A 26,968-nucleotide genomic window follows, 5' to 3' on the forward strand; every position below is an offset into this window, starting at 1 on the left:
AGCTGCCTCCATGGCTGCTCCTGGGCCACTGCCCCTCAGGCGTGGCTGATCTCTTCCTTTTATTGGCTTGACGAATTAAATATAAGTAGGCTTCTGGTCACTTGTGACTGGTAAGCAGATGTTGCCCCTTAAATGCCATTTTATCGTGGGCTGGTCTTCCAGTTCATTTTTACTGAGAGGTGCCCCTGAGGCGAACAGTGTTGCACACGTGCGTTCGTCTCCGGCTTTGCTTGGTCAGGTGGGCGTACATTACGAACTGACGGAAGAGGAGAAGTTCTATCGGAATGCTTTGACTCGGATGCCGGATGGTCCCATGGCCCTGGAAGAGTCCTACTCTGCAGTCATGGGCATTGTAACTGAAGTCGAGCAGTACGTCAAGGTAAGAAGCTCCCAGTTTCCATCTTAGACACTTAGGAGCTTGAGATATAATGAATATGAAGCTAAAAGGTCTTGACTAAATGTAATGTTATTCAGTAGATATTTGCTATTTTAATGCAAAGAAAAATATTGGACAAATCTTACGCGATATTATCATTTTGGAGGATTGTAAATTTTTTATTTTTTTTTAATATATTTTATTGATTTTTCACAGAGAGGAAGAGAGAGAGAGAGAGAGTTAGAAACATCGATGAGAGAGAAACATCGATCAGCTGCCTCCTGCACATCCTGTGCCCGCAACCCAGGTACATGCCCTTGACCGGAATCGAACCCGGGACCTCTCAGTCCGCAGGCTGACGCTCTATCGACTGAGCCAAACCGGTTTCGGCAAGGAGGATTGTAAATTTTATTAATTTTTTAAAATATAGTTTTATTAATTTCAGGAATGGAGAGGGAGGGAGAGAGAGACAGAAACATCGATTACGAGAGAGAATCATTGATTGGCTGCCCTTACTGGGCATGTGCCCTGACCAGAAATCTAGCTGTGACCTCCTGGTTCCTAGGTCAACACTCAACCACTGAGCCAAGCTGGCTGGGCAGATTTTATTCTTTTTTGATGTGAAAGTTGTGAGAATTTGAAGTGGGAATTTTTTTAATGGTAATGAATGAACATGAACCTTTTTAACAGAACATGAAGATATCTATCAACATTCTACAGAATGAAAGGCCAAACTGTAGTCTGTGTTCTTGTCTGCAGGTTTGGCTCCAGTACCAGTGCTTGTGGGATATGCAGGCCGAGAACATCTATAACAGACTCGGAGAAGACCTCAACAAGTGGCAAGCTCTCTTGGTTCAGATAAGGAAGGCCAGAGGGACCTTTGACAACGCGGAAACCAAGAAAGAGTTTGGGCCCGTGGTCATAGATTACGGCAAGGTGAGCCCTGCTGGCTTGTTGAAAGGTGCCGGTCGCTCTAAAGGCGGCCTCTGGGTCTGGCTGAAATGGAGTGGGACTGCAGCATGCCTCTGAGGCGGACGCTCTGTCTTGTGCTCGCTCACTGCAGGTGCAGTCCAAGGTCAACTTGAAGTACGACTCCTGGCATAAGGAGGTTCTGAGCAAGTTTGGGCAGATGCTTGGCTCCAACATGACAGAATTCCACTCGCAGATCTCCAAGGTGAGGGGACGGGACTGTCGGCGCAGGGGTCTGCGGGTTGATCTCGGCTCCAGCTGAGCGCTGTGCTCTCTCGCAGTCTCGCCAAGAGCTGGAGCAGCACTCGGTGGACACCGCCAGCACCTCGGACGCGGTCACCTTCATCACCTACGTGCAGTCTTTGAAACGGAAGATCAAGCAGTTTGAGAAGCAAGTTGAGGTGAGTTCTAGGAGTAGTTAAAATTCTCACCGAGGGCTCTGACTCACCACCAGCCCTTGAGGCGCGGCCACCGTTACCTGTGTTGTCACCACCTGCTGTGCTTGTTAATGTGCACATGTGGCATCCAGGCATCTGCATTTTAGAGAGCTCTTCGGGGGTTTCCTCTACGCACTGAGGTCTGAGAACCACTGGCTGTTGATCTTCAAGTCATCAAACTTGAATTTCCTTTTTATAATTTGGGAGGGGGTGGGGTGGAGCAGCATGCAGAGGCCCTCTCCAGGGCCTTCAGGATGCAGCTAGGTACGTAGCGGGACTGCCAGGGAGGCTCTCGGGGCACTGCCTCTGATCACAGCACCCAGGTGACCACCACCCAGGTGACCGCACACTCGGGGCAGGAGGCTTCTGGAGAAGGCCAAACATATTGATGTTTTATATTCTGTTGCCACTGTGACTTCTCTACCATAGACCCGGACGGTAGTTTATTGTTATTTATTATTGTCATGGGAGCAAAAATTTAATTTACTTCGTATCTCTCAAAGCTCTACCGCAATGGTCAGCGCTTGCTGGAAAAGCAGAGGTTCCAGTTCCCGCCCTCCTGGCTTTATATTGACAACATCGAGGGCGAGTGGGGGGCCTTCAATGACATCATGCGGCGGAAGGACTCTGCCATTCAGCAGCAGGTGGCAAACCTGCAGATGAAGATCGTCCAGGAGGACCGGGCCGTGGAAAGCCGCACCACCGACCTGCTGACCGACTGGGAGAAGACCAAGCCCGTCACGGTGAGCCTGGCCCTGAGAACCTGTAAGCTAGCAGCATGATCTGGTGTCCGTCTTTCAGACTAAAAGGCCTGGCCCTGGCTTTGCTTTCTGATGATGAAGACTTTTTCTTTTGTCATTAAGAAAGCAAAACTTAACAGGACGGTTGGAAACTTGAGCGCCAACTTCCATCTCTTGACCCAGAACCCCTCCCTCATGACAGTCCCTTCAGTCAGGAGATGGTTTTAAAGATTTTCTGTTCTTACATTATCCTCTGAAACAAACTCAAAAATTGGAATTTAATTTTTCGTGGACACAGGCCGAGCCTCATGCTGCTGCAGGCTCTCTGTCTCTGTCATCGACGTCACAGTTAGTAACTGTCTGTACCCGAGAGGCCCTGCTATCTCCGGTCCTCTTGGCTCATCCAGTATTTGTCGAGTTCCCCGTGTTCCAGGCGTCCTGTGGGCATCGGGATACAGCAGTGAACAGAAAGACAGGAGCCTCCCTCTCGGAGCCACACTCCCGGGGGAGAAACGGATGATAAATCCGGGCAAGGAAGCATGTACTTAGTCTTGGTGCCATGTGCTGTGGGAAGGTGGGCCCATGGGAGAGGGTGTGGGTGGTGTGCTGCTGTCAGGGGAGGTGCCATCTGCGGGGAGCCCAGACGAGGGGAGCTGGCAAGTCCTACAAGGGTTAGGGGTTCAGGCCGAGGGGAGCGCATGTGAGGCTTGGTGAGGATCACAACGGAGATGAAATCTCACTCGTTTGGGAATGTAATGTGTGTAAGCACAGACAAGAAGGGTGTTAGAGTGCCCTGAGTGTTAGCCTGGTCTCGTAGTGTGAGGATACAGGTTTTCCACAGCAGGCCTGCCTGGTGGCCGGGGTAGCCTCCCACCATCCATCAGGCAGGGCTCTCCTGCCCTCAGCCCTGTCCCAGCGGATGGGCTCAGGCGTCCTTGCTTGTGTTTGACTGGTTCAGGAGCCCTGGTTCTGAGGACTCTGCAGGATGCTGGTTCTAGTGAGGGAGTGAGCACTGGTCACCAACACCGGAATGGCTCTCCCCCTCCCCTTGCTGGTGATGGGTCGTAGTCACGACTGTAACGGACGTTTTAGTCATTTCCAAGGTCATTAACGTGGAAGGAAGTGTGTGGAGGGTGCGAATGCTGAGCGGAGGCCATCCCAGGGAGAGCGATGCATGGTTTCTCGGGCTTCTCTCAGGAGCCGATGGGACAGCTGCCTGTCGGGGAGGGTGTGGCTGCAGGCCCCTCAGATCCAGTGTCCCCAGGTCAATCTTCTCTCCCATCCCCCAGGGCACGTCGTGAGCTGATGGCTGAACTGAGAGGCGTCCCACCTTCCATCCTTACATTTTTATTTGTCAGATGTGGGTGTAAGGATGGCACTCAGAACTGTAACCACAAGTGTCCAGGACTCCAGCAGGCTCCCTGCCCGCCTTGGAGCCGCAGCGTCCATCTGTCCTGTTCACAGCCTTCAAGTCCCCGCTCTGTCTGCTTTTAGGGCAATCTCCGCCCGGAGGAGGCGCTGCAGGCTCTCACCATCTACGAGGGCAAGTTCGGCAGGCTGAAGGACGACCGGGAGAAGTGTGCGAAGGCCAAGGAGGCGCTGGAACTGACGGACACGGGACTCCTGAGCGGCAGCGAAGAGCGCGTCCAGGTACGAGCCACTGCGGAGAGGCCGGGACGCGGCTCCTCGTCCTGACACTGCCCTTGACCCGCTGCATCCTGACATGGCCTGTTTCCACAGTCTCACTGCCTTACTGTTCTTACTCACAGGTGGCCCTCGAGGAATTACAGGACCTCAAGGGCGTTTGGTCGGAACTCTCCAAGGTCTGGGAGCAGATTGACCAGATGAAGGAGCAGCCGTGGGTGTCGGTGCAGCCTCGGAAGGTACACCTCAGTAGTGTCTGTGTGTGCCTTCAGGCCCTGGGAGTTACAGGTTTCCGTAGAGACCCACCAACAAGGAGCTCACAGGAACTCACCTAACCCCTGTGTGTCATCTGCACTGCTCATCCAGCCTAATCTAACGTTTCTTTTACAACCATCTTTAACTGGGGATCATGGTTTTTTCTCTCGACAGCTTCGGCAGAATTTGGATGGCCTCCTGAACCAGCTGAAAAACTTCCCCGCCCGCTTGCGGCAGTACGCGTCCTACGAGTTCGTCCAGCGGCTCCTGAAAGGCTACCTGAAGGTGGGTGACGGGCGCTGCAGTCGGGGGGGCCCACTCGGAAGCGCTGCCCCGGCTGACCTGCTGGCTCCCCACAGATCAACATGCTGGTGATCGAGCTGAAGTCCGAGGCCCTGAAGGATCGCCACTGGAAGCAGCTGATGAAGAGGCTGCACGTGAACTGGGTGGTGTCGGAGCTCACCCTCGGGCAGATCTGGGACGTCGACCTGCAGAAGAACGAAGCCATCGTGAAGGACGTGCTGCTCGTGGCGCAGGGGGAGATGGCGTTGGAGGAGTTTTTGAAGCAGGTGAATTCCGGGACTGGCCGCACCTCCGTGTCACGTTTCAGGCTGCCGCGTAGACTCGCGCCGTGTAACAACGGAGCCCCATCCGGGGTCCTCTGTCCCTGTCACGCGGTTGCCGTGCAGGTGGTGAGTGCCCACACAGTGATGACCTGCGTCTCTGGTTTTGGTGCAGATAAGAGAAGTGTGGAACACGTACGAGTTAGACTTGGTTAACTACCAGAACAAGTGCCGCTTGATTCGCGGCTGGGACGACCTCTTCAACAAAGTCAAAGAGCACATCAACAGCGTCTCTGCCATGAAGCTGTCTCCGTACTACAAGGTACCGTGTGGGGAACGTCCCCTCCCCTCAGGCTTCCCCTCCTCTGGCCCTGCAGTGCCTCGGAGGCAGCCCTGGCCTGCTGGCACATGAGCCCGGTAACCGGGCGGGTCTCGCCCTGCGTTCTCCGTGAGGCTGAGTGTCTGCTGGGAATGGGAGTGAGTGGTTGAGCTCTTCCTTCTGTCTGCCCACCAGGTTTTCGAGGAGGACGCCCTGAGCTGGGAAGACAAGCTGAATCGCATCATGGCCCTCTTTGACGTGTGGATCGACGTGCAGAGGCGCTGGGTCTACCTGGAAGGCATCTTCACGGGCAGCGCGGATATCAAGCACCTGCTGCCCGTGGAAACCCAGCGGTTCCAGAGGTAGGGCCTCCCCATGGGTGAGGCGGGGCTGGGAGCCACTCCTCACACCAAGGCTGACCTCGGCTTCCACCCGACTTGTAGCATCAGCACGGAGTTTTTGGCGCTCATGAAAAAAGTATCCAAGTCTCCCCTGGTGATGGATGTTCTCAACATCCAGGGGGTGCAGAGGTCCCTGGAGAGGCTGGCAGACCTGCTGGGGAAGATCCAGAAAGCACTGGGCGAGTACCTGGAAAGGGAGCGGTCATCTTTCCCCAGGTAAGCCTTCCGCTGTGCTGCTGCCGGCCCTCCCCTCCCTCTGGGCCTGTGGCAGTCACTTTTGATGTCAATGGTTTTGTCACCGATCATCCATTTAATCAGTACCATTTCCCTTTCACGCACTGATTCGTAAGTGGAACAGATAATCCTTCATTTCCTACCTGGATTTGTTTACTAGGCTTCCTTTAACCTTCTCCACCTTCCAGGCAGCTTGCATCGCTTACAGATTTAGTGCTGGTTATTTCCTAAGTGGCATCGCTTTTCTGAATAATGTGCTTAGCGTAAATCAGACAGGTTTTTAAAAACTGAGTTGTGAAGTAAGGTGCATGATGTCAGATTTATTGAATTCCTCTTTGGTGTCTTACTAGGTGAGGGTGGACATTTGCTGGGGGCAGGGGGAATTTGGGTGTGACCAGTCCAGGCTGAAGCTGGACAGCACCTGCAGACACACCTGCAGTCTGGCCTTGTGCCCTGGTTCCCCTTATTAGTCTCTGTGTAACATCTGAGGAATACGGATGCTGTTTCCATTCTAGGTTCTATTTTGTGGGTGACGAAGATTTGCTTGAAATCATTGGAAACAGCAAGAATGTAGCTAAGTTACAGAAGCACTTCAAGAAAATGTTCGCCGGCGTTTCCAGCATCATCCTGAACGAGGACAACTCTGTCGTCTTGGGCATTTCATCCCGAGAAGGAGAGGAGGTAGTTCGCTGGGGCCTGCTTCTTAGAAAGCTTCTCTCCCGTTTTTGCACACCTTAATTCTTAGGTTTCACTTATTTCAGGTTATATTTAAAACTCCCGTGTCAATTACCGAGCATCCCAAAATCAACGAGTGGCTCACGCTGGTGGAGAAGGAGATGAGAGTCACATTGGCCAAGCTCCTGGCGGAGTCTGTGACGGAGGTTGAGATTTTTGGTAAAGCCACTTCAATCGACCCCAATACCTACATCACTTGGATCGATAAATACCAGGTAACACAGTGTGGACGTGGGGCGGGCTATAGGTGAGGGCAGGCTCATCTCTAAAACAACCCTCTTGGACCTTTTGTCTCTTGTCTTCAGGCCCAGCTTGTGGTTTTGTCGGCCCAGATAGCCTGGTCTGAAAATGTGGAGACAGCCCTGAGCAGCACGGGCGGGAACGGGGACGCAGCAACCCTGCAGTCCGTGCTCAGCAACGTGGAGGTCACCCTCAACGTGCTGGCCGACTCGGTCCTCATGGAGCAGCCCCCGCTCCGCCGGCGGAAGCTGGAGCACTTGGTCAGTCCCGTACCCAACTCATTCCCTCCCCGTTTGGCTCCGTGCCTTCAACTCAGGCAGTTGAATCCTTTTTGGCAAATTTTCTATTTGCACTAGGGAGAACAGTAGTTAGCAGACGGATATGCCCTGGTGTGGGTATAGGGCTCTGTGTCCCCTCCTGAAAATAATCTGGGTGGAGCACAGGGGTTATATGTGCGACATCCTCCTGGTGAAAGGGAGGTGGTGCCCTTGACCTGAGTCTTGCACTTCTCGTCTCCTTCCAAGGAGGCGCGGAGGCAGTTGGCACGCCCGGTGAGGTGGGCAGGGCTCTGCGCCCCCAGTGCAGCAGAGACGGCTGGGACAGGGACAGCTGTTCTCCCGATGGGGTGTATGCTGGTTGCAGAGTTGGTACTTAGCAGGTGTTTTGTGTCGTTGCCGCTGTTGACTCTAATCACACTGATGATCAGCGTTTCTGAAAGTGAATTAGCACCTGGGAGTGTAGTGAAGACAAACTCAGCTCTGCGTGCTGGTCTCCCAAATAATCCACACGCCCAGAGGGCGCAGCACTGCTCAGCCATGACGAGCTCTCGCGGGCTCTCTCTGCAGATTACAGAGCTGGTTCACCAGAGAGACGTCACCCGGGCCCTGATCAAAAGCAAGATCGACAACAGCAAGTCTTTCGAATGGCTCCGCCAGATGCGGTTTTACTTCGACCCCAAGCAGACGGACGTGTTACAGCAGCTGTCCATCCAGATGGCAAACGCCAAGTTTAACTATGGCTTTGAGTACCTGGGAGTCCAGGACAAGCTGGTGCAGACGCCCCTCACTGACCGCTGCTACCTGACCATGACGCAAGCCCTGGAGGCCAGGCTGGGCGGGTCCCCGTTTGGTAAGTGACTCCACCATCCTGGACGTCATTTTTAAAGATTGAATGATTTCAGTGTATTTAAATCATCACATGTATTTCCTAATCACGTGGCTACTGTGTTCTAAAAACTAAATTTGTCTTCATTTTTTACATCTACTTTTCAAAATGAAGTGCTTTTTACAGTTGTCTTAAAGATAAAGCTGAGTCCCACTGAGTGATGGACTCAGGCACTGAGTCGCCTTCTTCCTGTAACAGGGCCTGCTGGGACTGGGAAGACCGAGTCTGTCAAGGCCCTTGGCCATCAGCTGGGACGCTTTGTTTTGGTTTTCAACTGTGACGAAACCTTTGATTTCCAGGTGAGCAGCTTTGTGGGGTCCACGCAAAATTGGATGGCCTGAGAGGGTCAGGTGGGGAGACCGTGCTTGCTCCTCTCAAAGCTGACGTCCTTGTTGCCCAGCGGGGCCTCCGAGGTCTTTGGGGACGGGAGCTTGCGGTCCCCACCTGTGCTTCGACATTGAGCTTCATGTTTTCAGAGTCCCCTCATTAGTGCAACATACCGCTTTTCTTAAAGAAGGGCTCCTAAACGCAGGTTATGCAGAAAGTTCTTTAAGCCCTGGCTGGCTTGGCTCAGTGGATAGAGCGTTGGCCTGTGGACTGAATGTTCCCAGGTTCGATTCCAGTCAAGGGCACATGCCTGGGTTGCGGGCTCGATCCCCAGTGTGGGGCATGCAGGAGGCAGCCGATCAATGATCTCCCCTCATCATTGATGTTTCTCTCTCTCCCTCTCCATTCCTCTCTCAAATAAATAAAAAAATATATGTTTTTTAAAAGAAATGTTTTAAGCAACAGAAAGTGATAAAATACAAATGACAGCTTTGTCATTAGGACTTGGGCACAAGAGGAAAAGGTGTGATGGCCCCTCTGTCCACTAAGGACCCCTCTTGTTGATGAAGCTCTTGCTGTGGTAGGCGGGCCCTCGCCTCACTGGGAGCCTGATTACGTCTTCACAGCCACCTTGGGCGGGAGGTGCTCTTAGTCCCACGTCAGAGATGAGCAGACGTGGGTTCCCAGATGGCGCTTGCCCAGGACCGGGTCGGACAGGTCACCGCAGGCAGGATTTGAGCCAGCGCCGCGGCAGCTGGTTTTAGCGCCCTTGTTGCTGTTTCAGGCGATGGGACGCATCTTTGTGGGCCTTTGCCAAGTGGGAGCGTGGGGCTGCTTTGACGAGTTCAACCGCCTGGAGGAGCGGATGCTGTCGGCCGTGTCCCAGCAGGTGCAGTGCATCCAGGAAGCGCTGCGGGAGCACTCCAACCCCAACTTCGATAAGAGTAAGGCTCCCCTCCTCCACGGCCACTCGGAATGTGGGGGGAATGCCACTGGGGACGGCTTTGATCCGAAGTGAGGGAGCATTTCACTCGCCCCCAGGACTCACTGTTGCAGGCAGGGTGCAGGTGGAAGGGAAGCCCGGGGCATCTCCGCATCAGCAGTTTGCACGGCTTGTCCCAGAGCAGCCCAGCCCGAGCATCCCCGTGCCCCTCCCACAGCGTGTGCCTGGGTGAGCCCTGGGTGCTCCCCCTCCCTCCCTCCCCGGAGCCAGCCTTCCTCGCCACCTGTCTGGCCCGGGTTCCGTGGAGCTGGGGGAATGAGGTCATGATAGTGCCTGCAGAGCTCCGAGGGCTGCATCACTGCCGAGGGAGAGGCCCACTGGGATGAGTGCACCCACGTGGCGATGTTGGGTAGTTCCTGTGCACAGTTGAACTTGCAGTGTGTCCTTTTACCCCAGAATAACAGTAACTTGTCCTATGAAACAATGTCCAGACCTCCTACATAAAGCAGATAGAAGCAGCGAAATCAGTACCTGGAGCCGGTGCATGCCGCCCCGCAGGCTCAGTGTGGGGTGCCTTTAACGACCCTCAGAAAGGGGAACTGGTGACCGAAGGCAGCCAGGCGTGTCACTTGGGTTGGTGTCATTTCTGCAGCCGTCCTTAGGCTGCATCACTCACCGAGCGTTGGCCCGTGACACACCGTGTCACACCCCTAGAGCAGGGCCTTCTGCCTGGGGTCGATCTGTTCCACAGTCGGACACGTCCGTGGGTGAGGTGTGGGGAGATGGTGCCTGCGGAGAGGCCTCGAGCGGCTCCCTGCAGCCCTGGGCTGTGGGCTTCGAGGCCGGCGGGGAAATGGTGCTTTGTAATTTTAGAGAGATTTTTATGTAGTTTTTGAACATCATGAGTCTTGACGCTCTCCCCCGATTTTCAGCCTCTGCCCCCATTACTTGTGAGCTGCTGAACAAACAAGTCAAGGTGAGCCCGGACATGGCCATCTTCATCACCATGAACCCTGGCTACGCGGGCAGGTCCAACCTCCCAGACAACTTGAAGAAGCTGTTCCGGAGCTTGGCCATGACCAAGCCCGACCGGCAGCTGATTGCCCAGGTCATGCTGTACTCACAGGGCTTCCGCACGGCCGAAGTCCTTGCCAACAAGATCGTCCCCTTCTTTAAGTGAGTGACTCAGTGATTCATAATCGCATTTCTAGCTGGTGCCCAACGTGCCCATTTGAAGTTTACCTCCAATTACGGAGCATCTTGCATAGTCTTCTCACGTTTCCTGACTCGGCACTTGTTACAAAGTGCACGGTTTTTAGAAGCCGCTTTCTCTTCTAGGCTGTGCGATGAGCAGCTCTCTTCTCAGAGCCATTACGACTTTGGGCTTCGAGCTTTGAAGAGTGTGCTGGTGAGTGCGGGTAACGTGAAGAGAGAGAGGATTCAGAAGATAAAGAGGGAGAAGGAAGAACGAGGCGAAGTAGTGGATGAAGGAGAGATTGCAGAAAATCTGCCTGAACAGGAGGTTCGTCCACATGTCCTCTCAGCCACTGAAACCTTGGGCACTGGTTAAACTTTCCTTCCACCTTGAACCACGTGGGAGCGCTCGGTGCGATGCACTGCGGGGGCGGGGCGGGGAGTGACGTTCACATGGTGCCTGGCTGTGAGGGGCTCAGCCAGACGTGCAGTGCGACGTGCTCGCCCCTTCTCCCGCGCAGATCCTGATCCAGAGCGTCTGTGAGACGATGGTGCCAAAGCTGGTGGCGGAAGACATCCCACTGCTCTTCAGTCTCTTGTCGGACGTGTTCCCCGGCGTCCAGTACCACCGCGGGGAGATGACCGCGCTGCGGGAGGAGCTGAAGAAAGTGTGTCAGGAGATGTATCTGACGTACGGAGACGGGGAAGAAGTTGGCGGAATGTGGGTTGAAAAGGTACCTGGGCTTGTTCCGTTGGTGGGGCGGCTGCAGCCATGACAACTGCGGGACATGCACACGAGGACCTTAGAGCTGTCAGAGGCCAGGCCTGCGGGCTTATGGCTTGTCCCCACGCCTGTGTGGACTTTTTTCTTTATCTTTTCTTTTTTTAGATTTATGTTTATTGATTTTCTTTTTATTGATTTTTTTACAGAGAGGAAGGGAGAGGGATAGAAAGTTAGAAACATCAATGAGAGAGAAACATGGATCAGCTGCCTCCTGCACACCCCCTACTGGGGATGTGCCCAACCAAGGTACATGCCCTTGACTGGAATCGAACCTGGGACCCTTGAGTCTGCAGGCTGATGCTCTATCCACTGTGCCAAACCGGTTAGGGGTGTTTATTGATTTTTAGAGAGAGGAAGAGGAGAGAGAGAGGAGAGAGAAACAACAATCACCTTTCTTCTGAGTGTCTGGGCCTGCCAGGGACTGAGCCGCAACCCAGGCACATCAGGACTGAGCCTTTTGGTTTACGGGACCAGGACCAACCCACTGAGCCACACCCACCAGGACTGTACTTTTTTCTTAACTTAAATGTAGAGAGAGCAAAACTTACCTGAGAATTTTACTTATGTGCGATAGTTCATTCTCTGAAAACGCTGGCTAAGGGCGTGATTTACAACAGAAAATGTTTACGCCAATGAGAGTTTTATTTACAAGACTTTCTAGTACCAGGACTGACAGCGTCAGTCTCTAACCAACTCATGGCTGACATACTGCATTGGCCTCTTCCCTTCCTCTGGGAGGCTCACATGAGGAAAAGTGCGCATGTGCCTGAGCGCACTGTCTGCATTGAACACCCGTGGTCTCCCCTCCTGGGGCGTGGGGGGGCTTTGGTGTCTGTCAGGCAACTGGGTCAGCGTCTCCCATTCCACTGGCTCCCACCTTCCTGACTCACCGAAGGGCTCTCCACAGTGTAGTTACAACCTTTGTGAGATAGTTCTGCAGGTGTGGCCTGTGTGACTTATCTCTGGTTAAAAAGTTTCAGTGCTGCTCTAGCTGGTTTGGCTCAGTGGATAGAGCGTTGGCCTGTGGACTGAAGGGTCCTGGGTTCGATTCCAGTCAAAGGCACATGCCAGGTTGCAGGCTTGATCCCCAGTAGGGGGCTTGCAAGAGGCAGCCGATCAATGATTCTCTCTAATGATGTTTCTATCTCTTTCTCCCTCTTCCTTTCTCTCGGAATTCAATTAAAAAAATATTTTAAAATAAAAGAAAAAAGTTTCAGTGCTGCCCTGGCCAGGTGGCTCAGATGGTTGGAGCATCATCTTGTAAAACAAAAGGTTGTTGGTTCCATTCCCGGTCGGGGCAGATGGAGGCAACCCATTGATGTCTGTCTGTCTGTCTCTCTCTTTCATCTCCCGCCTCCCCCCTCTGAAAACATATCCTCTGGTGAGGATTTAAAAAAAGGAAGTTCTAGTACTTGCCTTTAAGAAGCCACACCGCACATTTCTTGCTATTGACATGGGAAGTGGCTGGAGAAGCTCGCCCCTCTCTCTGGAAGGTCACGTGCTGTGTGTCTGCCCACAGGTCCTCCAGCTCTACCAGATCACCCAGATCAACCACGGCCTGATGATGGTGGGGCCCTCGGGGAGCGGGAAGAGCATGGCCTGGCGCGTTCTTCTCAAGGCTTTGGAGAGACTCGAGGGGGTGGAAGGTGTGGCCCACATCATCGACCCCAAGGCCATCAGCAAAGACCACCTGTACGGGACCCTGGACCCCAACACCAGGGAATGGACCGATGGGCTGTTCACACATGTCCTGAGAAAGTAAGTCGCTCGGTCAGTGAGTCCCAGTGGAACCTGGCGCTCTGCAGCCTGAGTCTGAGGCAGTTACACAGCTGAGAAACCGTCACAGGGCGAGCGTGTAAAAGCTTAACCCCAGTGAGTCCCAGCTGTGACCCTCCCACAGGATCATCGACAACGTGCGGGGCGAGCTGCAGAAGCGCCAGTGGGTCATCTTCGACGGCGACGTGGACCCGGAGTGGGTGGAGAACCTGAACTCGGTGCTGGATGACAACAAGCTCCTGACACTGCCCAACGGCGAGCGCCTCAGCCTCCCGCCCAATGTAGGCACTGCCTCTGTTGCAGCCCGTCCCATCCCGTCCCAACTGCAGACCGAGTGCCCGCGGAGCCTGGCCCTGGAGACGCTTCCGGGGGGAGCAGCTGGTTGTGCAGATACCTCAGTCAGCCTGCGCGCTGGGTTATTCACGCCCAGGGCTAGTGAGAAGCATCTCACAGGGCTTATACGTAACTCTCCACGATCTGAATATTAAGCACATTCAGCCTGTCCTACGACCCTGTGAGTGGGGTTGGAGGTAGGGTTGCTAAAGTTACAGTTTGTGAGAAGGTGGCACCTGACGGATTCAGATAGCAATGCTGTCATGGCCGTCCCTGGGGGTGAGCATTGGATCAGGCCCTGAGCACACCGCCTGCAGACGTGGAAACGTGGGCAGGCCTGGCGGGGGTTCAGGTTCATTCTTGACCCAGTGTTTTTGGAGCCGTCGTGTGCGGCCCATTCTAGATGCTGAGCGTGCAGGAATAAAGAGCATGGACAGAACCTTGTAGTCCCGGGGCTCACAGTCTCCGGGAGGACAGATGGGCAGGAGAAGAGGCGATGGTGTGAGCAGAAAGGACGCTGGGAGAGGGCGGGCGGTGTTGGTGGCAGGTGGAGGCTGCCCTGTCGGCTGGGGCGGCCAAGGCGTCACTGGGAAGGTGGGTCTTAGTAGGGATTGAGGGGTGTGAGGAGCCTTCTGGGCGTTCTGGGTGAAGGGACAGATGGCAGGAGAAGTGGCAGGTGCCGGGTGTGCAAGGGAAGCAAGAGGCAGCAGCTGGCGTGGAAGAACGAGGGGAGAAGGCAGTGAGATCACAGAGGACATGGGCCTCTGGGTCCGTGTGAGGACTGAGCCTGCCCGCTGGGTGAGCTGGAAGCATGCGAGAGTCTGTCAGGAGAGTGTCACTGTTGGTTGCCAAAGACCCCTCTGGCTGCTGGTTGGAGGACAGGCTGGGAGCAAGGGGACCTTTGGAGGCTCCCTGGCACCAGGCAGAGCCATGGGGGTGGGTCGGAAGCGAAGGTGTAGGGAGTGGCCGATGGACCACCAGAGGCGGGTGTGAGAAAGGAGGAGCGGAGCATGGCCGAGGTGCTTGGCCGCGGCAGCTGTGCCCACTCAGACGCGTGTCTGGATTTGACTAGTCGGGTGTTTTCTCAGAGCGCATTGTCCAGTAGAGTCTCTGTTGTCGGAGAGGGATTGCTCTCCCGGAGGCAGGTGAGCACCAAGGGTGAGGCTCCGGAATCTGGGCATCTGGTGTGATCTCCACCTCACCATCTGGTGGCTGTGGGACCTGGGAAAGCCCCAGCCCGTCTGTAATGTGGAGACGCTGTGCGCCTGCCCCGGACACTGGTGAGGGCCGAGCGGGTTCCAGCCGGGAGCATGGGCCACGATGAGCAGGGTGCTCACTGCTGGCATCCCCTTCCCGGAGCCGTGGCTTCTCCTCCAAGGGCCCGTTTTGTCGGGTGTCACTGCTCTCACCACCACACTTTTCCTGCCCAGATTCTCACGGGGAGAGATTAGTGGAGGTTGTAGTGATGCAAACAAACTACAGATATTTTTTCTTTTAAACGAAGTGCAGAAAAATTGGATAGAAATCACTCTTTCAGGGCATACATAGGAAAGAGAACTTTAACATCCAGTTTCTACCAAACCTGCATCGTTCAACCTGCTTGGTGTTTCCCTCCAGGTGCGAATCATGTTTGAGGTGCAGGACCTGAAGTACGCCACCCTGGCCACGGTGTCGCGCTGCGGCATGGTCTGGTTCAGTGAGGACGTGCTCAGCACAGACATGATCTTCAACAACTTCCTGGCCCGGCTGCGCAGCATCCCCCTGGACGAAGGGGAGGACGAGGCCCAGCGCCGGCGCAAGGGCAAGGAGGACGAGGGGGAGGAGGCTGCGTCCCCGATGCTGCAGGTAGGCACCGCGAGCTCGGGTCCGAGGGCTGTGTCCCCCCTCCCCCCGTCCCCCGTCCCCCCCCCCCCCCCCCCCCCCCCGCACACACACTGCGGGAGCCAGGCAGGCACTCTGGAGGTTTGTGTTACACCCGCCCCTGAGGAAGCCCCGCCGCTGCAGCTGCCAAAGCGAGAAGAGCCCTCTGTCTGCTTCCTTCCCGCGCAGACTGATGGACGTCTGCCCTTTCACGTCGCTGGTGTTCCCAGGAAACAGGATTTTTGAGAACCGTCAGGATGAAGGGATGCGGATTGGTCATTGAGCTCATCCTTCATTTTTTAATCCAAAATATACTCTCCCGAGGTCAAGTGACCCGCCCGGGCCTAGATTAGAAGCGCTGAAAGTGCCCAGGCCCGTGAAATGAGTTACGCGGCATTTCCTTCCTCTCGCAGATCCAAAGGGACGCGGCAACCATCATGCAGCCGTACTTCACGTCCAACGGCCTGGTCACCAAGGCCCTGGAGCACGCCTTCAAGCTGGAGCACATCATGGACCTGACCCGCCTGCGCTGCCTGGGCTCCCTCTTCTCCATGCTGCACCAGGCCTGCCGCAACGTGGCCCAGTACAACGCCAACCACCCCGACTTCCCCATGCAGATCGAGCAGCTGGAGCGCTACATCCAGGTCAGGGCAGCGGCGTGCCCTGCATGTGCTCTGAGCGTCCAGGAGCCACTCAGGGTTAATGTTGCATGGACGTCTGCTTTGTTGTTGTGGGAACTAGATGGAAAACGAGTTGCTTCTCTTTCCACAGCGGTATCTGGTTTATGCCATTCTCTGGTCCTTGTCTGGGGACAGTCGACTGAAAATGAGGGCAGAGCTGGGCGAGTACATCAGAAGGATCACGACCGTGCCCCTGCCCGCTGCACCCAACATCCCCATCATTGATTACGAGGTCAGTGGGCCGAGGCGCAGCCTCCCCCTTCAGTGCAGCCTCGCTGTGGACTCGGACTCCCCTCTCCATTTCTAGAAGCAGCTTCTCTTCGATTCATGCTGTACAAGGAGCACAGACTAGCTTGAAAGTTCTGATTTGTGTGAAACTGAGTGTGTCTTGTGAGGAGGCACGGGGGCCCCGGGGTGACTGCTCCCCCGTCTCTCTGTGTAGGTGTCCATCAGTGGAGAGTGGTCGCCGTGGCAGGCCAAGGTGCCTCAGATTGAAGTGGAGACCCACAAGGTGGCGGCCCCAGACGTCGTCGTGCCGACCCTGGACACGGTCCGCCACGAAGCCCTCCTGTACACCTGGCTGGCCGAGCACAAGCCACTGGTCTTGTGTGGCCCCCCCGGGTCCGGCAAAACCATGACGCTCTTCAGTGCCCTGCGGGCCCTGCCCGACATGGAGGTAATGCGGTGGGAGGTGGGCAGGAGGCTGTCATGGTTGGGTCGGCCCTCTGATACTGATGGTGTCGTCCTGTCTGCAGGTTGTGGGTCTGAACTTCTCGAGCGCCACTACTCCAGAGCTGCTGCTGAAGACCTTCGACCACTACTGTGAGTACCGGCGCACGCCCAACGGCGTCGTCCTGGCTCCTGTCCAGCTGGGCAAGTGGCTGGTGCTGTTCTGTGATGAGATCAACTTGCCAGACATGGACAAGTACGGGACGCAGAGGGTCATTTCCTTCATCAGACAGGTTTGTTTACGCCCGCGGGCCCTGCTCCCCGGGTTCGCGCGCATCCTCCTAACGTGTCCCCTCCTGCTTCCCTCAGATGGTGGAACATGGAGGCTTCTACCGAACCTCAGATCAAACCTGGGTGAAGCTGGAGAGGATCCAGTTTGTTGGGGCTTGCAATCCACCCACGGATCCTGGGAGAAAGCCTCTCTCTCACAGGTAATGCCAGCTCTGCTGACCTCACTGGCCTGACACACGAATTCCAGGGTGGCTTTATAGGCGGCACAACAAACATCTGGTTTAACTGTAAAAAGGTAACAAAAGGCTGACATCCTGGGGCCCCTCCTGGGCTCCTGCCCTGCTGTGCGCTGGGAAGCACTGGCGGTAGAAGCATCCACTCGGGCAGCAGTGATCTGCACAGACTGTCTGCAGGGCCAGGAAAAGGCTGAAATGAGCCTGCACTGTTTTGTTTTGTGTGTTTTTTAATATATTTTACTGATTTTTTACAGAGAGGAAAGGAGAGGTATAGAGAGTTGAAACATCGATGAGAGAGAAATATCAATCAGCTGCCTCCTGCACACCCCCTACTGGGGATGTGCCCGCAACCCGGGCATGTGCCCTTGACTGGAATCGAACCTGGGACCCTTCAGTCTGCAGGCCGACGCTCTATCCACTGAGCCAAACCGGTTAGAGTAAGCCTGCGCTGTTTTAATTCTTTCTCAAGTGCTTTGCATCTACTGTTAGGTGTCAGGCTCAGACCTGAGCTGTTTGGTGTGAGCTCAGGTGACTGGCGTGAAGCCTGTGTAGGTGGGTTAGGGAGCAGCTTGGGGTCCGGCCCAGGACGGGCGCCGCGCTGGGGCACCGCTCTTCACCGGGAGGCTGAGCCCGCTGTCTTTGCACAGATTCTTGCGTCACGTGCCTGTGGTGTACGTGGATTACCCGGGACCCGCCTCGCTGACGCAGATCTATGGCACCTTCAACCGGGCCATGCTGCGGCTCATCCCGTCGCTGCGCACGTATGCGGAGCCGCTCACCGCCGCCATGGTGGAGTTCTACACCATGTCTCAGGTACGCGGGCTTCTCCGCCCCTCTGGTCATGGGAGGGCTCTGCTAGGAGACAGCTTTATTCCAACCCCTCGTTTAGCCAAGAGCCTTTCTCCAGAGTCTGCCACCCGGCGTTCCCCTGCGCAGGTCATGACTGCCGAGGTTTCTGTGCTGCTTCTTGCCCTGCGCTGGGGCTGTGGCTGTGAGCGGAGCCTGTCTGATTGGGCCGCAGTGTCTGTAGCGGCACCTGCTGTCTCATTGCTCTCGGCTGGACTCTCACCCCCACCTGCAAGGCCTCTGCCTTTCCTCGTTAGCATCTTAATGTTTACTAGAAGCGTTCCTTTGCCACTGGATGAGCCCAGTGGTTCTCCCCGGCATCCCTGGGGAAGCCTGCCTGCCTTTCCCAGGGCCGTGAGAGAACGCCCGCTTCCGTGCCCGGCCATCGTCCATCTTGCTCCAGATCTTTGGGAGCGCTGCTGGGCAGGTTGCAACAACTTCCCCAGTTCCTGAAATTGTTTTTAATTTTGTATAATTGTAGTTTTTTCCTACAGAATTATTGTCATCATTGTAAGTCTTTTTCTTTGTTTCAATTGTGGTTTTAATGAAAATCATGCCTAGAAAGGCTCAACTTAGGAATTTCATTAAAAAAAATATTTTTAGAGGAATATTTCGTAGGGTTTTTTTGGGTTTTTTTCCAACATAAAATGAGCAACTTGGATCTAACTTAGTTCTGGACAGTTTCCAGTTGCTCCAACACTGTTTAATCCATCCTTAAGTACTCTGGGGCTAGGTTCTTTACTTTTAATATAAGAATGTTATACAGCATTTGGCCTTTCGACCACTTTTCATGTCTTAAGATACTCACATGTAACTCCATTTTCCCGGTGCCCGCAGGAGAGGTTCACCCAGGACACACAGCCCCACTACATCTACTCGCCCCGTGAGATGACGAGGTGGGTGCGGGGCATCTTCGAGGCCCTGAGGCCGCTGGAAACTCTGCCTGTGGAAGGGCTCATCAGAATCTGGGCCCATGAAGCCCTGCGCCTCTTCCAAGACAGGTAAGGCCATGGATCCGGGCAGTGCCGTCCCCCCACTTTGAGTCCCTCTGACCCTCTGAGTGGGGTTCAGTGAGGCTTGCCCGCCCCCTGTGAGCCAGGCTGAGCTCTGAGCTGGGAATGGAAGGAATGGAGGCGGCCAGGGCAGCCTTGTTTCTGGGATTCATCATGCCCACCCCTGGCAGAAGGGTGACAGCGCACTGTGGCCGCCCACCCCTGGTTACCTGTGACCTTGGGGAGGCACCTTACCCTCTGTCAAGTGGGCACCACACAAGGTAGTTACCTGTGATGACTTGTCCAAGCGCAGAGTTCACCCGTGAGTTAAAATGCCTTCTAACACGATGTGGCGTGCGGCCTCCACAGCCACCCCCCTTCCTTGTCCCCTGTCTTGGTTCTCATCAAGGGGTTGCAGCTGCGTCTGAGGCATTGGTTTTCTCTCTCACTGTTGGCCACTTGTGTCCGCTATTGTCTTGTACGCTTCGTGTTTTCCTTGTTACTTCGGGAAGGGAATTGCTAATGACTGTGGGGATCAGTATCCGTCACAGCCGGTTGTGGTCCGAGTCAGACCAAGTGTCACAGTAAAAAGTTGAGTCTTTTTCTCATTTAAGGAATCTTGAAAGTTACTGACCTTGTAAAATCAGGACCTTTTTCTTGCCTTCTTTATAATTCCGTACCACCTTTGTTTTACAATAAATTCCTAATGTTTGTGTCAGTTTTTTCTTCTTTCAGTTTTAATTTTATGTATTTCAACACTGCAATTCTTCACAGAATTTTAGGCTCATTTTAGGTTAGTGAGAAAAAGTTAAATTTGTGTTGCCTTAACCAAATGTTTAGTAAACAATAGATCTTAACTGACTTGGTATTTAATACAGCACCAAGTTTCCTATTGCATGTCATTTGGGGAAACATGCCCATGAGCCAGATCTCACAACGGACAGGGAGGGCTCAGAGCAGATGCACGCAGGGCCAGGCCCTCGCCCTCCCAGGTGGCCATCTGCAGAGGACCAGGCTAGCTCCTCTGGCCACTGCTAATCTCAGCTGCTGGGAGTCGCTGGCAGGTAGTCAGCATTTACTCCCCTGGGAAAGCCCGGCCAATAGCTGCCTCCAGACTGACAGACCGAGAAAGAAGCGTTTGGCAGTTCCTCCTGGAGACCAGTGTCCTGCCCCCAGGCAGCTGTTCTCATCCCGGCTTGTTGGGGTCTTGGTGCTGCCGTATAGACCCATGGTTTTCAGGCCAGGCTGGAGGGCATCTCTGGGGCCCACGGGCTGCCTTACTGAGAGCCTGGAGCGAGGTGTGTGAGGCAGGGCCAGGGAAGCAGCACATGAGCCCTGGCAGCTCTGTGCTTTAAAAATGCAGTCTTTTCATTATGTGAGCTACCTTTGCTCTCCCCCCCCACACACACACACACATTTTTTTTTTTTAATGTATTTGTATTGATTTCAGAGAGGAAGGGAGAGGGAGAGATAGAAACATCAGTGATGAGGGAGAATCATTGATCGACTGCACGCCCCCTGGAATTAAACCCGAGACCCTTTAGTCCATAGGCTGACAGACATTTATCCACTGAGCCACACCAGCCAGGGCTTGCTCTCCCTTTTTTAACTTAAAAAATGAATTTTGAGCGCTAGCCCGTTTGGCTCAGTGGATAGAGCACTGGCCTGCGGGTTGAAGGGTTTGATTACAGTCAAGGGTACATGCCTGGGTTGCGGACTCAATCCCCAATAGGGAGTGTGTAGGAGGCAGCTTGTCAGTTATTCTCTCTCATCATTGATGTTTCTATTTCTCCCTCTCCCTTCCTCTCTGAAATCAGTAAATATTTTTTAAATGAATTTTGAGCTGTAGTGCAATTTTCACAGCTTTCCCAAAATACCAGAGAAAGGTTTTGTTTAGATTTGAATGTAGGCATAGCCACCGTGCATCTAGTTCTGATTGACTGCAGTAACTCCGTGACATGCCTGCTCAGTGTAGTCACCTCCCAAGGTCCCCTCCCAGCCATAGGGACAGGCACAGCTCACCTGCTTGCTGTTTTCTTCACGAGCCTGCACCTCAGGAGCTGCACACTGCGGTTCCCATCTGTCCTCAGCACCTGCGCTCAGAGCGCTGTTCAACAAGCTGAGGCCCTGGACCACGGTTTCTTCTTAAACCACGTGGTTAAGCCTTTCTAAGGAAGTTGTTTTCAGTGTAGGGCCATAGGTCTCAGGATTTTGTATTTAACTAGAGGCCCGGTGCATGAATTCATGGATAGGTGGGGTCCGGCTGGCTGGGGGGAGGAGCCGCGGGCTGTTGGCAGGCTGGCCCAGTCCCCTGGTGGAACTCCTGATTGAGGGGACAATTTGCATACTGACCTTTTATTATATAGGATGTTAAAACTTTGGATTGCTTAAGCATCTTGACTTCAGATTCTCAGGTTTTTTCCATTTGTAGAAAATGAAAAATTTCTGGGAAAGACTGATCTCAGCCCTTGGAGTCACCCTTAACACACAACCTGGTGTTCCCCTCCCACCCCCCCATTGACCTCCGGACTCACATGCTGCTCTCCTGGCAGGCTTGTGGAGGACGAGGAGCGGCGCTGGACCGATGAGAACATAGACATGGTGGCTCTGAAGCACTTCCCCAACATCGACAAGGAGAGAGCCATGAGCCGGCCCATCCTGTACAGCAACTGGCTGTCCAAGGTGACCAGGCCCTGCAGTCAGCCATGTCCCTCCTCTGTGACCCCTGACCTCTCCTCTGTGACCTGGCCCTGCAGTTAGCCCTGCTCCCGCCTCCTGTCAGTCAGCCATGCCCTCTCCTCTGCCTTCCTGTCGGTTAGAATGATCCTCTGACAAAAAAACGTGTCTGTCTGGAAGTGCGCTGTCAATGAAGGTGGTTACACGCGTGACAGTGACTGCGTCTCTGCAGCCGCTGATAACGTAGGGGTTGGGGTAGAGTCCCAGGAGTGTGGCTGGACGGCTGCTCCAGCCAGCAGGAATGGCTCCAGCGCGTTTGCAGGGAGAGCCTCAGCTTCCCCTTCACTCTTCCCTCATTTGTGTGAACGTTTCATGCACTAAGATCCCACACAGAGGCGACGTTTCCAGCACAGCCGCGAGCCGTCCTTCTTTCTGAAGAGGAGGTGGGCGCTTTAGGGAGTTGTCCTCTTGCTGTGCACGTCATTTGGTAGCAGCTGATTTCGGGGGCGTGTCAGGGTCACAGTCTAAAGGGCGAGACAGGGACGTGGCCCGTCGGGAGAGGTCTTGGCGTCGGGTCTTCACAGGCTCGCGGGCCTCCTGGGCGGCAGGAAGGGCTGGCCAGGCAGACGGGAGCAAAGGCAGCGGGCAGGTGTGTTCATGGTGCTGGAGCAAGCCTGTCCGACTCCAAGGCCACACGGCCAAATAAACAAGGGTTAAGTGTATGTGGCCGCAAAAAAACAAAGCTTCAATTTTCATAGAAACGTTTTTTGTTGTTTTTAAATATGTTTTTATTGCATTTAGAGAGGAAGGGAGAAAGATACAAACAGCAATAATGAGAATCATTGATCAGTTCCCTCTTGCATGCCCCTTACTGGGATTGAGCCACAACCAGGCATGTGCCCTGACCGGGAATTGAACCGGGACCTCCTGGCTCATAGGTCAAAGTTCAACCATTGAGCCACACCAGCCGGGCGAAACAAATGTTCTTATAGAAAATACTATTGAAGTCCACAATTCATCAGTAGTTTTGTTTGTGTATGAAGTGAGCTATAGACGCATTTTCTTTCCCATGAACATCCACGGTCCCAGCACCGTTTGTTGAATGACCTCTACTCTGCAGTGTCACTATCAAAATGGACTTCTGTGTGCACGGGTCTGTTTCAGAGCTCCGCCCTGTCCACTGATCAGTTTGTCACTTCCTGTGCACAAACCACATCCTCCTGATGACAGTGATAAGTCTGTCTGATCTAGGGCCTCACCCTTGGCTCTTCTGTAGGGAGGTCCTGACCCCTTTGGGCCTCTCCTCTCCAAATGACAGAATCGGTTTGTCAGGCTGCAGCAAAACTGCCACCCGCTGCTGTGATTTCGGCTGGGATCCATTGATTGTCTGTGGGTGGGAGTGACCGTGCACGGTCGGTGCTTTTTCTGCAGGACCGTGGTTCTCTCCGCTCACATAGGTCTCCGTCGTGTCTTCAGGGAGTCGGCCTTCTCTGCAGATTCTCCGTGTTTCCAGATCTAGTCCCAGTTACCTTGTGCTTTTCCTTGGCTGTGTTGTAAATGACGTCTTTTATTGCATTTTTAACAGAGGGTCATTCAGTAACGTGGAATTATAATTGACTGGTATAATAACTAAGATCATTTCTTCTTAGTAATTTGGGTCTTACCTTTTTTCTCCAGGATTACATCCCAGTAGACCAAGAAGAGTTAAGAGATTATGTCAAAGCAAGGCTGAAAGTCTTCTATGAAGAAGAACTTGACGTTCCTCTGGTCCTGTTTAATGAAGTGCTGGACCACGTGCTCAGGATCGACCGGTGGGCTTCTTGTTGTCACAGCTCCCCACTCACCTGAGCTGCTCTGGGGGTGGGGGGTTGGCACAGGGACCGGTGCTCTTCTCACGACTGACCCTCCCAAGTCCCACCTCAGCCTCCCCGGCCCAGGGACTCCCCCCTTCTTTATGAGTCCCACTTTTCTGTCCCCCACTTGCCTGCTAAGCAGACCTCCGTCAGCTCCTCCTAATTCTGCACACCTGTGCTGACAGCCCTTTCCTAGACCTGTCTCCCTCGTGCCATCGGATCTTTTCATCGCACTGGACGTGGCAAATAAAATGTTAAATTGTTATTTAACAAATACAAGTTAAAACACATTAGAAATGTTGTAGACTGAATCCTAGAAAAGTGCAGAACACGAGTATTAAAAGGGGAATGCAGCATAAAGCCTTAAATGTATTTCTGGTACCGTTTCAGAATATTCCGCCAGCCTCAAGGCCACTTGCTTCTGATTGGGGTCAGTGGAGCGGGAAAAACCACCCTGTCCCGATTCGTGGCCTGGATGAACGGTTTGAGTGTGTACCAGATCAAGGTGGGTCTCCGTACGCTCTTCATCCAGCAGTGGGTTCTGGTTCCTGCTCGGAGCTCCTGGGGTGAGAGGGCTAACCTGCCACTGCCCCCGCAGGTCCACAGGAAGTACACGGGGGAGGACTTTGACGAAGACCTTCGGACAGTGCTGAGACGTTCTGGCTGCAAAAATGAAAAGATAGCGTTTATAATGGACGAGTCCAACGTGTTAGATTCTGGATTCCTGGAGCGAATGAATACGCTTCTGGCCAATGGAGAGGTGATGCAGTGGCCTGTTGCACTGGTGGCTGTTCTGTGGTGGCGTCACCAGGACCCGTCGGGCATGGTGCTGTTTATCTCGTAGGTCCCTGGTCTGTTCGAAGGCGATGAGTACGCCACCTTGATGACCCAGTGCAAAGAGGGGGCCCAGAAGGAGGGCCTGATGCTGGACTCGCATGAGGAGCTGTACAAGTGGTTCACCAGCCAGGTCATCCGCAACCTCCACGTTGTCTTCACCATGAACCCGTCCTCCGAGGGGCTCAAGGACCGCGCGGCCACGTCCCCGGCTCTTTTCAACAGGTACACGGTCTGCGCTCAGCTCCGGGCCAGCACGTGGTTTCCCTCCAGAGCTAACCCTGCCTTGGCCGCCGTCTGAGACTCGGGCCTTCCCGCAGGTGTGTGTTGAACTGGTTTGGGGACTGGTCCACCGAAGCGCTCTATCAAGTTGGCAAAGAATTCACCAGCAAGATGGACCTGGAGAAGCCGAATTACATTGTGCCCGACTACATGCCGGTGGTGTATGACAAACTGCCGCAGCCACCGTCACACCGGGAGGCCATCGTGAACAGCTGTGTGTTTGTCCACCAGACTCTTCACCAGGTGGGTCACAGAGCGGGGCCCTGTGGTGCTTCACGGTCGCCCTGGGCCGTCCCCTCAACAGAGATACCCTGCTCTTCTCTTTCCTGACCTCTGTCGACATCTCCTTGTCACCGCCCTTTCCGGCCCCCGATTCTCCCTACAGTGTTCTCTGCTGTGCTCACTGACGCCTGTGTCCGGGCTGTGCTCTCCTCACCCAGGGTCCGCACACTGTTTCTGTACAGGGCCAGACAGTAAACGTCTCAGGCTTTGCGGGCAGACAGGGCCCCGGCTCTGCCCTTGTAGCACAGTGCCCCGCAGTCCCGTGTAGACGGATGGGCGTGCTGTGCCGCCCGCTTCCTGCACAGGAACGTGCACGGGCAGGGCTTGCCTGGGCCTGGCTGCTGACCTTGCTCCTGGCTCTGGTAGAAGCGTCCAGTCCGCTTCCACCTGAAAAGCCTGTAAAAACCACTCTGAGCTGTGGGGGTTCTGGCGGCCACTGCCCTGCCCTCCACACCCCCATCACACCTGCGGGCACCTCATGGCTTCCAGAAGGCCGTCCAGCCCTGGCTTCCTGCTGTCCGTAGGTCCTGCCACTGTGCGCCACACGTCCCCTCTGGCAGAGGGGAGCATGGTGACGGGGAGCCTGTGCTGCCTTGCCCGGGGCCGGCTCTCGTGGTGGTGTCCACAGGAACAAGCAGCGGGTGGCAGAGGAGGCGTAGCTAACCGTAGCAATCCCGTTTGTAGTTCCACAGCGACCGCACCGCCATCACCCTCCCCAGGCAGCACGTCTGAGGGTGTCAGAATCCCCTTCCTGTCTTAGAGGAGCTTGAGGAGAAAGCTGAGGATTCAGGGACTTTCAAGACCTCGAAGGAGGCTGAGCCAAGACCCCAGCTCAAGTGTTGTGGCCCCTGAGGGCTGGGTACCTGCCAGGTGTCACACTGTGGCCAACAGGCAGAACAGGAGGGGTTTTTGAGGTTAAATCGCAGAGAACATCCTGGAGAATGAAAGGTTTAACTTTATTTTCTAAAAGGCTAATGCTCGGCTCGCCAAGCGCGGTGGCAGGACGATGGCCATCACGCCTCGCCACTACCTGGACTTCATCAACCACTACGCCAACCTGTTCCACGAGAAGCGCAGCGAGCTGGAGGAGCAGCAGATGCACCTGAACGTCGGGCTCAGGAAGATCAAGGAGACCGTGGACCAGGTACTCGCCGCACAGCCATGTTACATGGCGCACAGCAGGGAGGGTCTCTGAGTAGTTATCCATGGTCCTCCCTCCCTGGCGTGGATTTTGTGTTTCAGGTAGAAGAGCTGCGTCGTGACTTGAGGATAAAGAGCCAAGAGCTGGAGGTGAAGAATGCGGCCGCCAATGACAAGCTGAAGAAGATGGTGAAGGACCAGCAAGAGGCCGAAAAGAAAAAGGTGAGTTTTCATTTCAGGATCTGCAGCCCTCGTGAGCTGGGCGTTTTCAGTCTCTGAGGAGGGTGGGAACTGCGGCCTGAGGTGGCTTTCAGGGTTTAACAGGTTAATAGGGTGGTGGTGCTTGGGGCAGGGTGAGGAGTGCGGCTCTAGGAGCCACTTGGCAGGTTATCTATCCGTAGTCCAGCGCTGAGCCGGCCTTCCCTTCCAGGTCATGAGCCAGGAAATCCAGGAGCAGCTGCACAAGCAGCAGGAGGTCATCGCAGACAAGCAGATGAGCGTCAAGGAAGACCTGGACAAGGTGGAGCCCGCCGTCATCGAGGCCCAGAACGGTAAGGGCTGCCTTCGGCCCTTAAAGCAACATTCCCATCCAGCTAGGCTGCTTCCACCTTAGCAAAGCCCTTCTCATGAGGAAACTGACAAAACAAGCTTCGTGTTGATACAAATTTTCTAAAAATCTGGTGATTACTTAAATAGGCCATTTGTAATTCTGGCTTGAATTTCAGCAAGAAATACTCTGAAGTGTGCAGTGTTGCCCTCTTGTGGTCATGTCTGAGAGTGCTCTGGTCGTGGCCGGCGGCTACTGATTTTTAAGTGGTGACCACAGTGCTTCCCATTCCTTCCACCATGGCTCACGCCCTGTGAACCGTGGCTGCAGGGGGCCAGCCCTGCTT

The 26,968-nt window shown here is 54.5% G+C and overlaps 1 protein-coding gene across 1 annotated transcript in view; it reads left to right on the plus strand.

Moving 5' to 3' along the window:
- DYNC1H1 (dynein cytoplasmic 1 heavy chain 1) overlaps nt 1-26,968 on the plus strand; it is a 64,296-nt gene that overhangs the window by 24,933 nt on the left and 12,395 nt on the right. Inside the window, exons 12-51 of the mRNA XM_081113745.1 lie at nt 239-379; nt 1,136-1,312; nt 1,440-1,550; nt 1,627-1,746; nt 2,286-2,525; nt 4,017-4,172; nt 4,292-4,405; nt 4,596-4,706; nt 4,781-4,990; nt 5,160-5,306; nt 5,499-5,665; nt 5,747-5,920; nt 6,454-6,619; nt 6,700-6,888; nt 6,979-7,173; nt 7,759-8,041; nt 8,276-8,376; nt 9,189-9,348; nt 10,280-10,523; nt 10,686-10,869; nt 11,063-11,275; nt 12,845-13,083; nt 13,226-13,382; nt 15,052-15,279; nt 15,708-15,938; nt 16,066-16,206; nt 16,417-16,650; nt 16,730-16,936; nt 17,013-17,134; nt 17,818-17,983; nt 18,854-19,017; nt 21,561-21,690; nt 23,362-23,495; nt 23,928-24,042; nt 24,136-24,297; nt 24,382-24,596; nt 24,692-24,896; nt 25,906-26,079; nt 26,178-26,297; nt 26,506-26,626. Coding sequence (XP_080969871.1) covers nt 239-379; nt 1,136-1,312; nt 1,440-1,550; nt 1,627-1,746; nt 2,286-2,525; nt 4,017-4,172; nt 4,292-4,405; nt 4,596-4,706; nt 4,781-4,990; nt 5,160-5,306; nt 5,499-5,665; nt 5,747-5,920; nt 6,454-6,619; nt 6,700-6,888; nt 6,979-7,173; nt 7,759-8,041; nt 8,276-8,376; nt 9,189-9,348; nt 10,280-10,523; nt 10,686-10,869; nt 11,063-11,275; nt 12,845-13,083; nt 13,226-13,382; nt 15,052-15,279; nt 15,708-15,938; nt 16,066-16,206; nt 16,417-16,650; nt 16,730-16,936; nt 17,013-17,134; nt 17,818-17,983; nt 18,854-19,017; nt 21,561-21,690; nt 23,362-23,495; nt 23,928-24,042; nt 24,136-24,297; nt 24,382-24,596; nt 24,692-24,896; nt 25,906-26,079; nt 26,178-26,297; nt 26,506-26,626 — 6,868 coding nt within the window. The remainder of the gene's footprint in view (nt 1-238; nt 380-1,135; nt 1,313-1,439; nt 1,551-1,626; nt 1,747-2,285; nt 2,526-4,016; nt 4,173-4,291; nt 4,406-4,595; nt 4,707-4,780; nt 4,991-5,159; nt 5,307-5,498; nt 5,666-5,746; nt 5,921-6,453; nt 6,620-6,699; nt 6,889-6,978; nt 7,174-7,758; nt 8,042-8,275; nt 8,377-9,188; nt 9,349-10,279; nt 10,524-10,685; nt 10,870-11,062; nt 11,276-12,844; nt 13,084-13,225; nt 13,383-15,051; nt 15,280-15,707; nt 15,939-16,065; nt 16,207-16,416; nt 16,651-16,729; nt 16,937-17,012; nt 17,135-17,817; nt 17,984-18,853; nt 19,018-21,560; nt 21,691-23,361; nt 23,496-23,927; nt 24,043-24,135; nt 24,298-24,381; nt 24,597-24,691; nt 24,897-25,905; nt 26,080-26,177; nt 26,298-26,505; nt 26,627-26,968) is intronic.

Source organism: Myotis nattereri (genome assembly GCF_964212035.1).
Source record: "Myotis nattereri genome assembly, chromosome: 1".
NCBI lineage: Eukaryota > Metazoa > Chordata > Mammalia > Chiroptera > Vespertilionidae > Myotis > Myotis nattereri.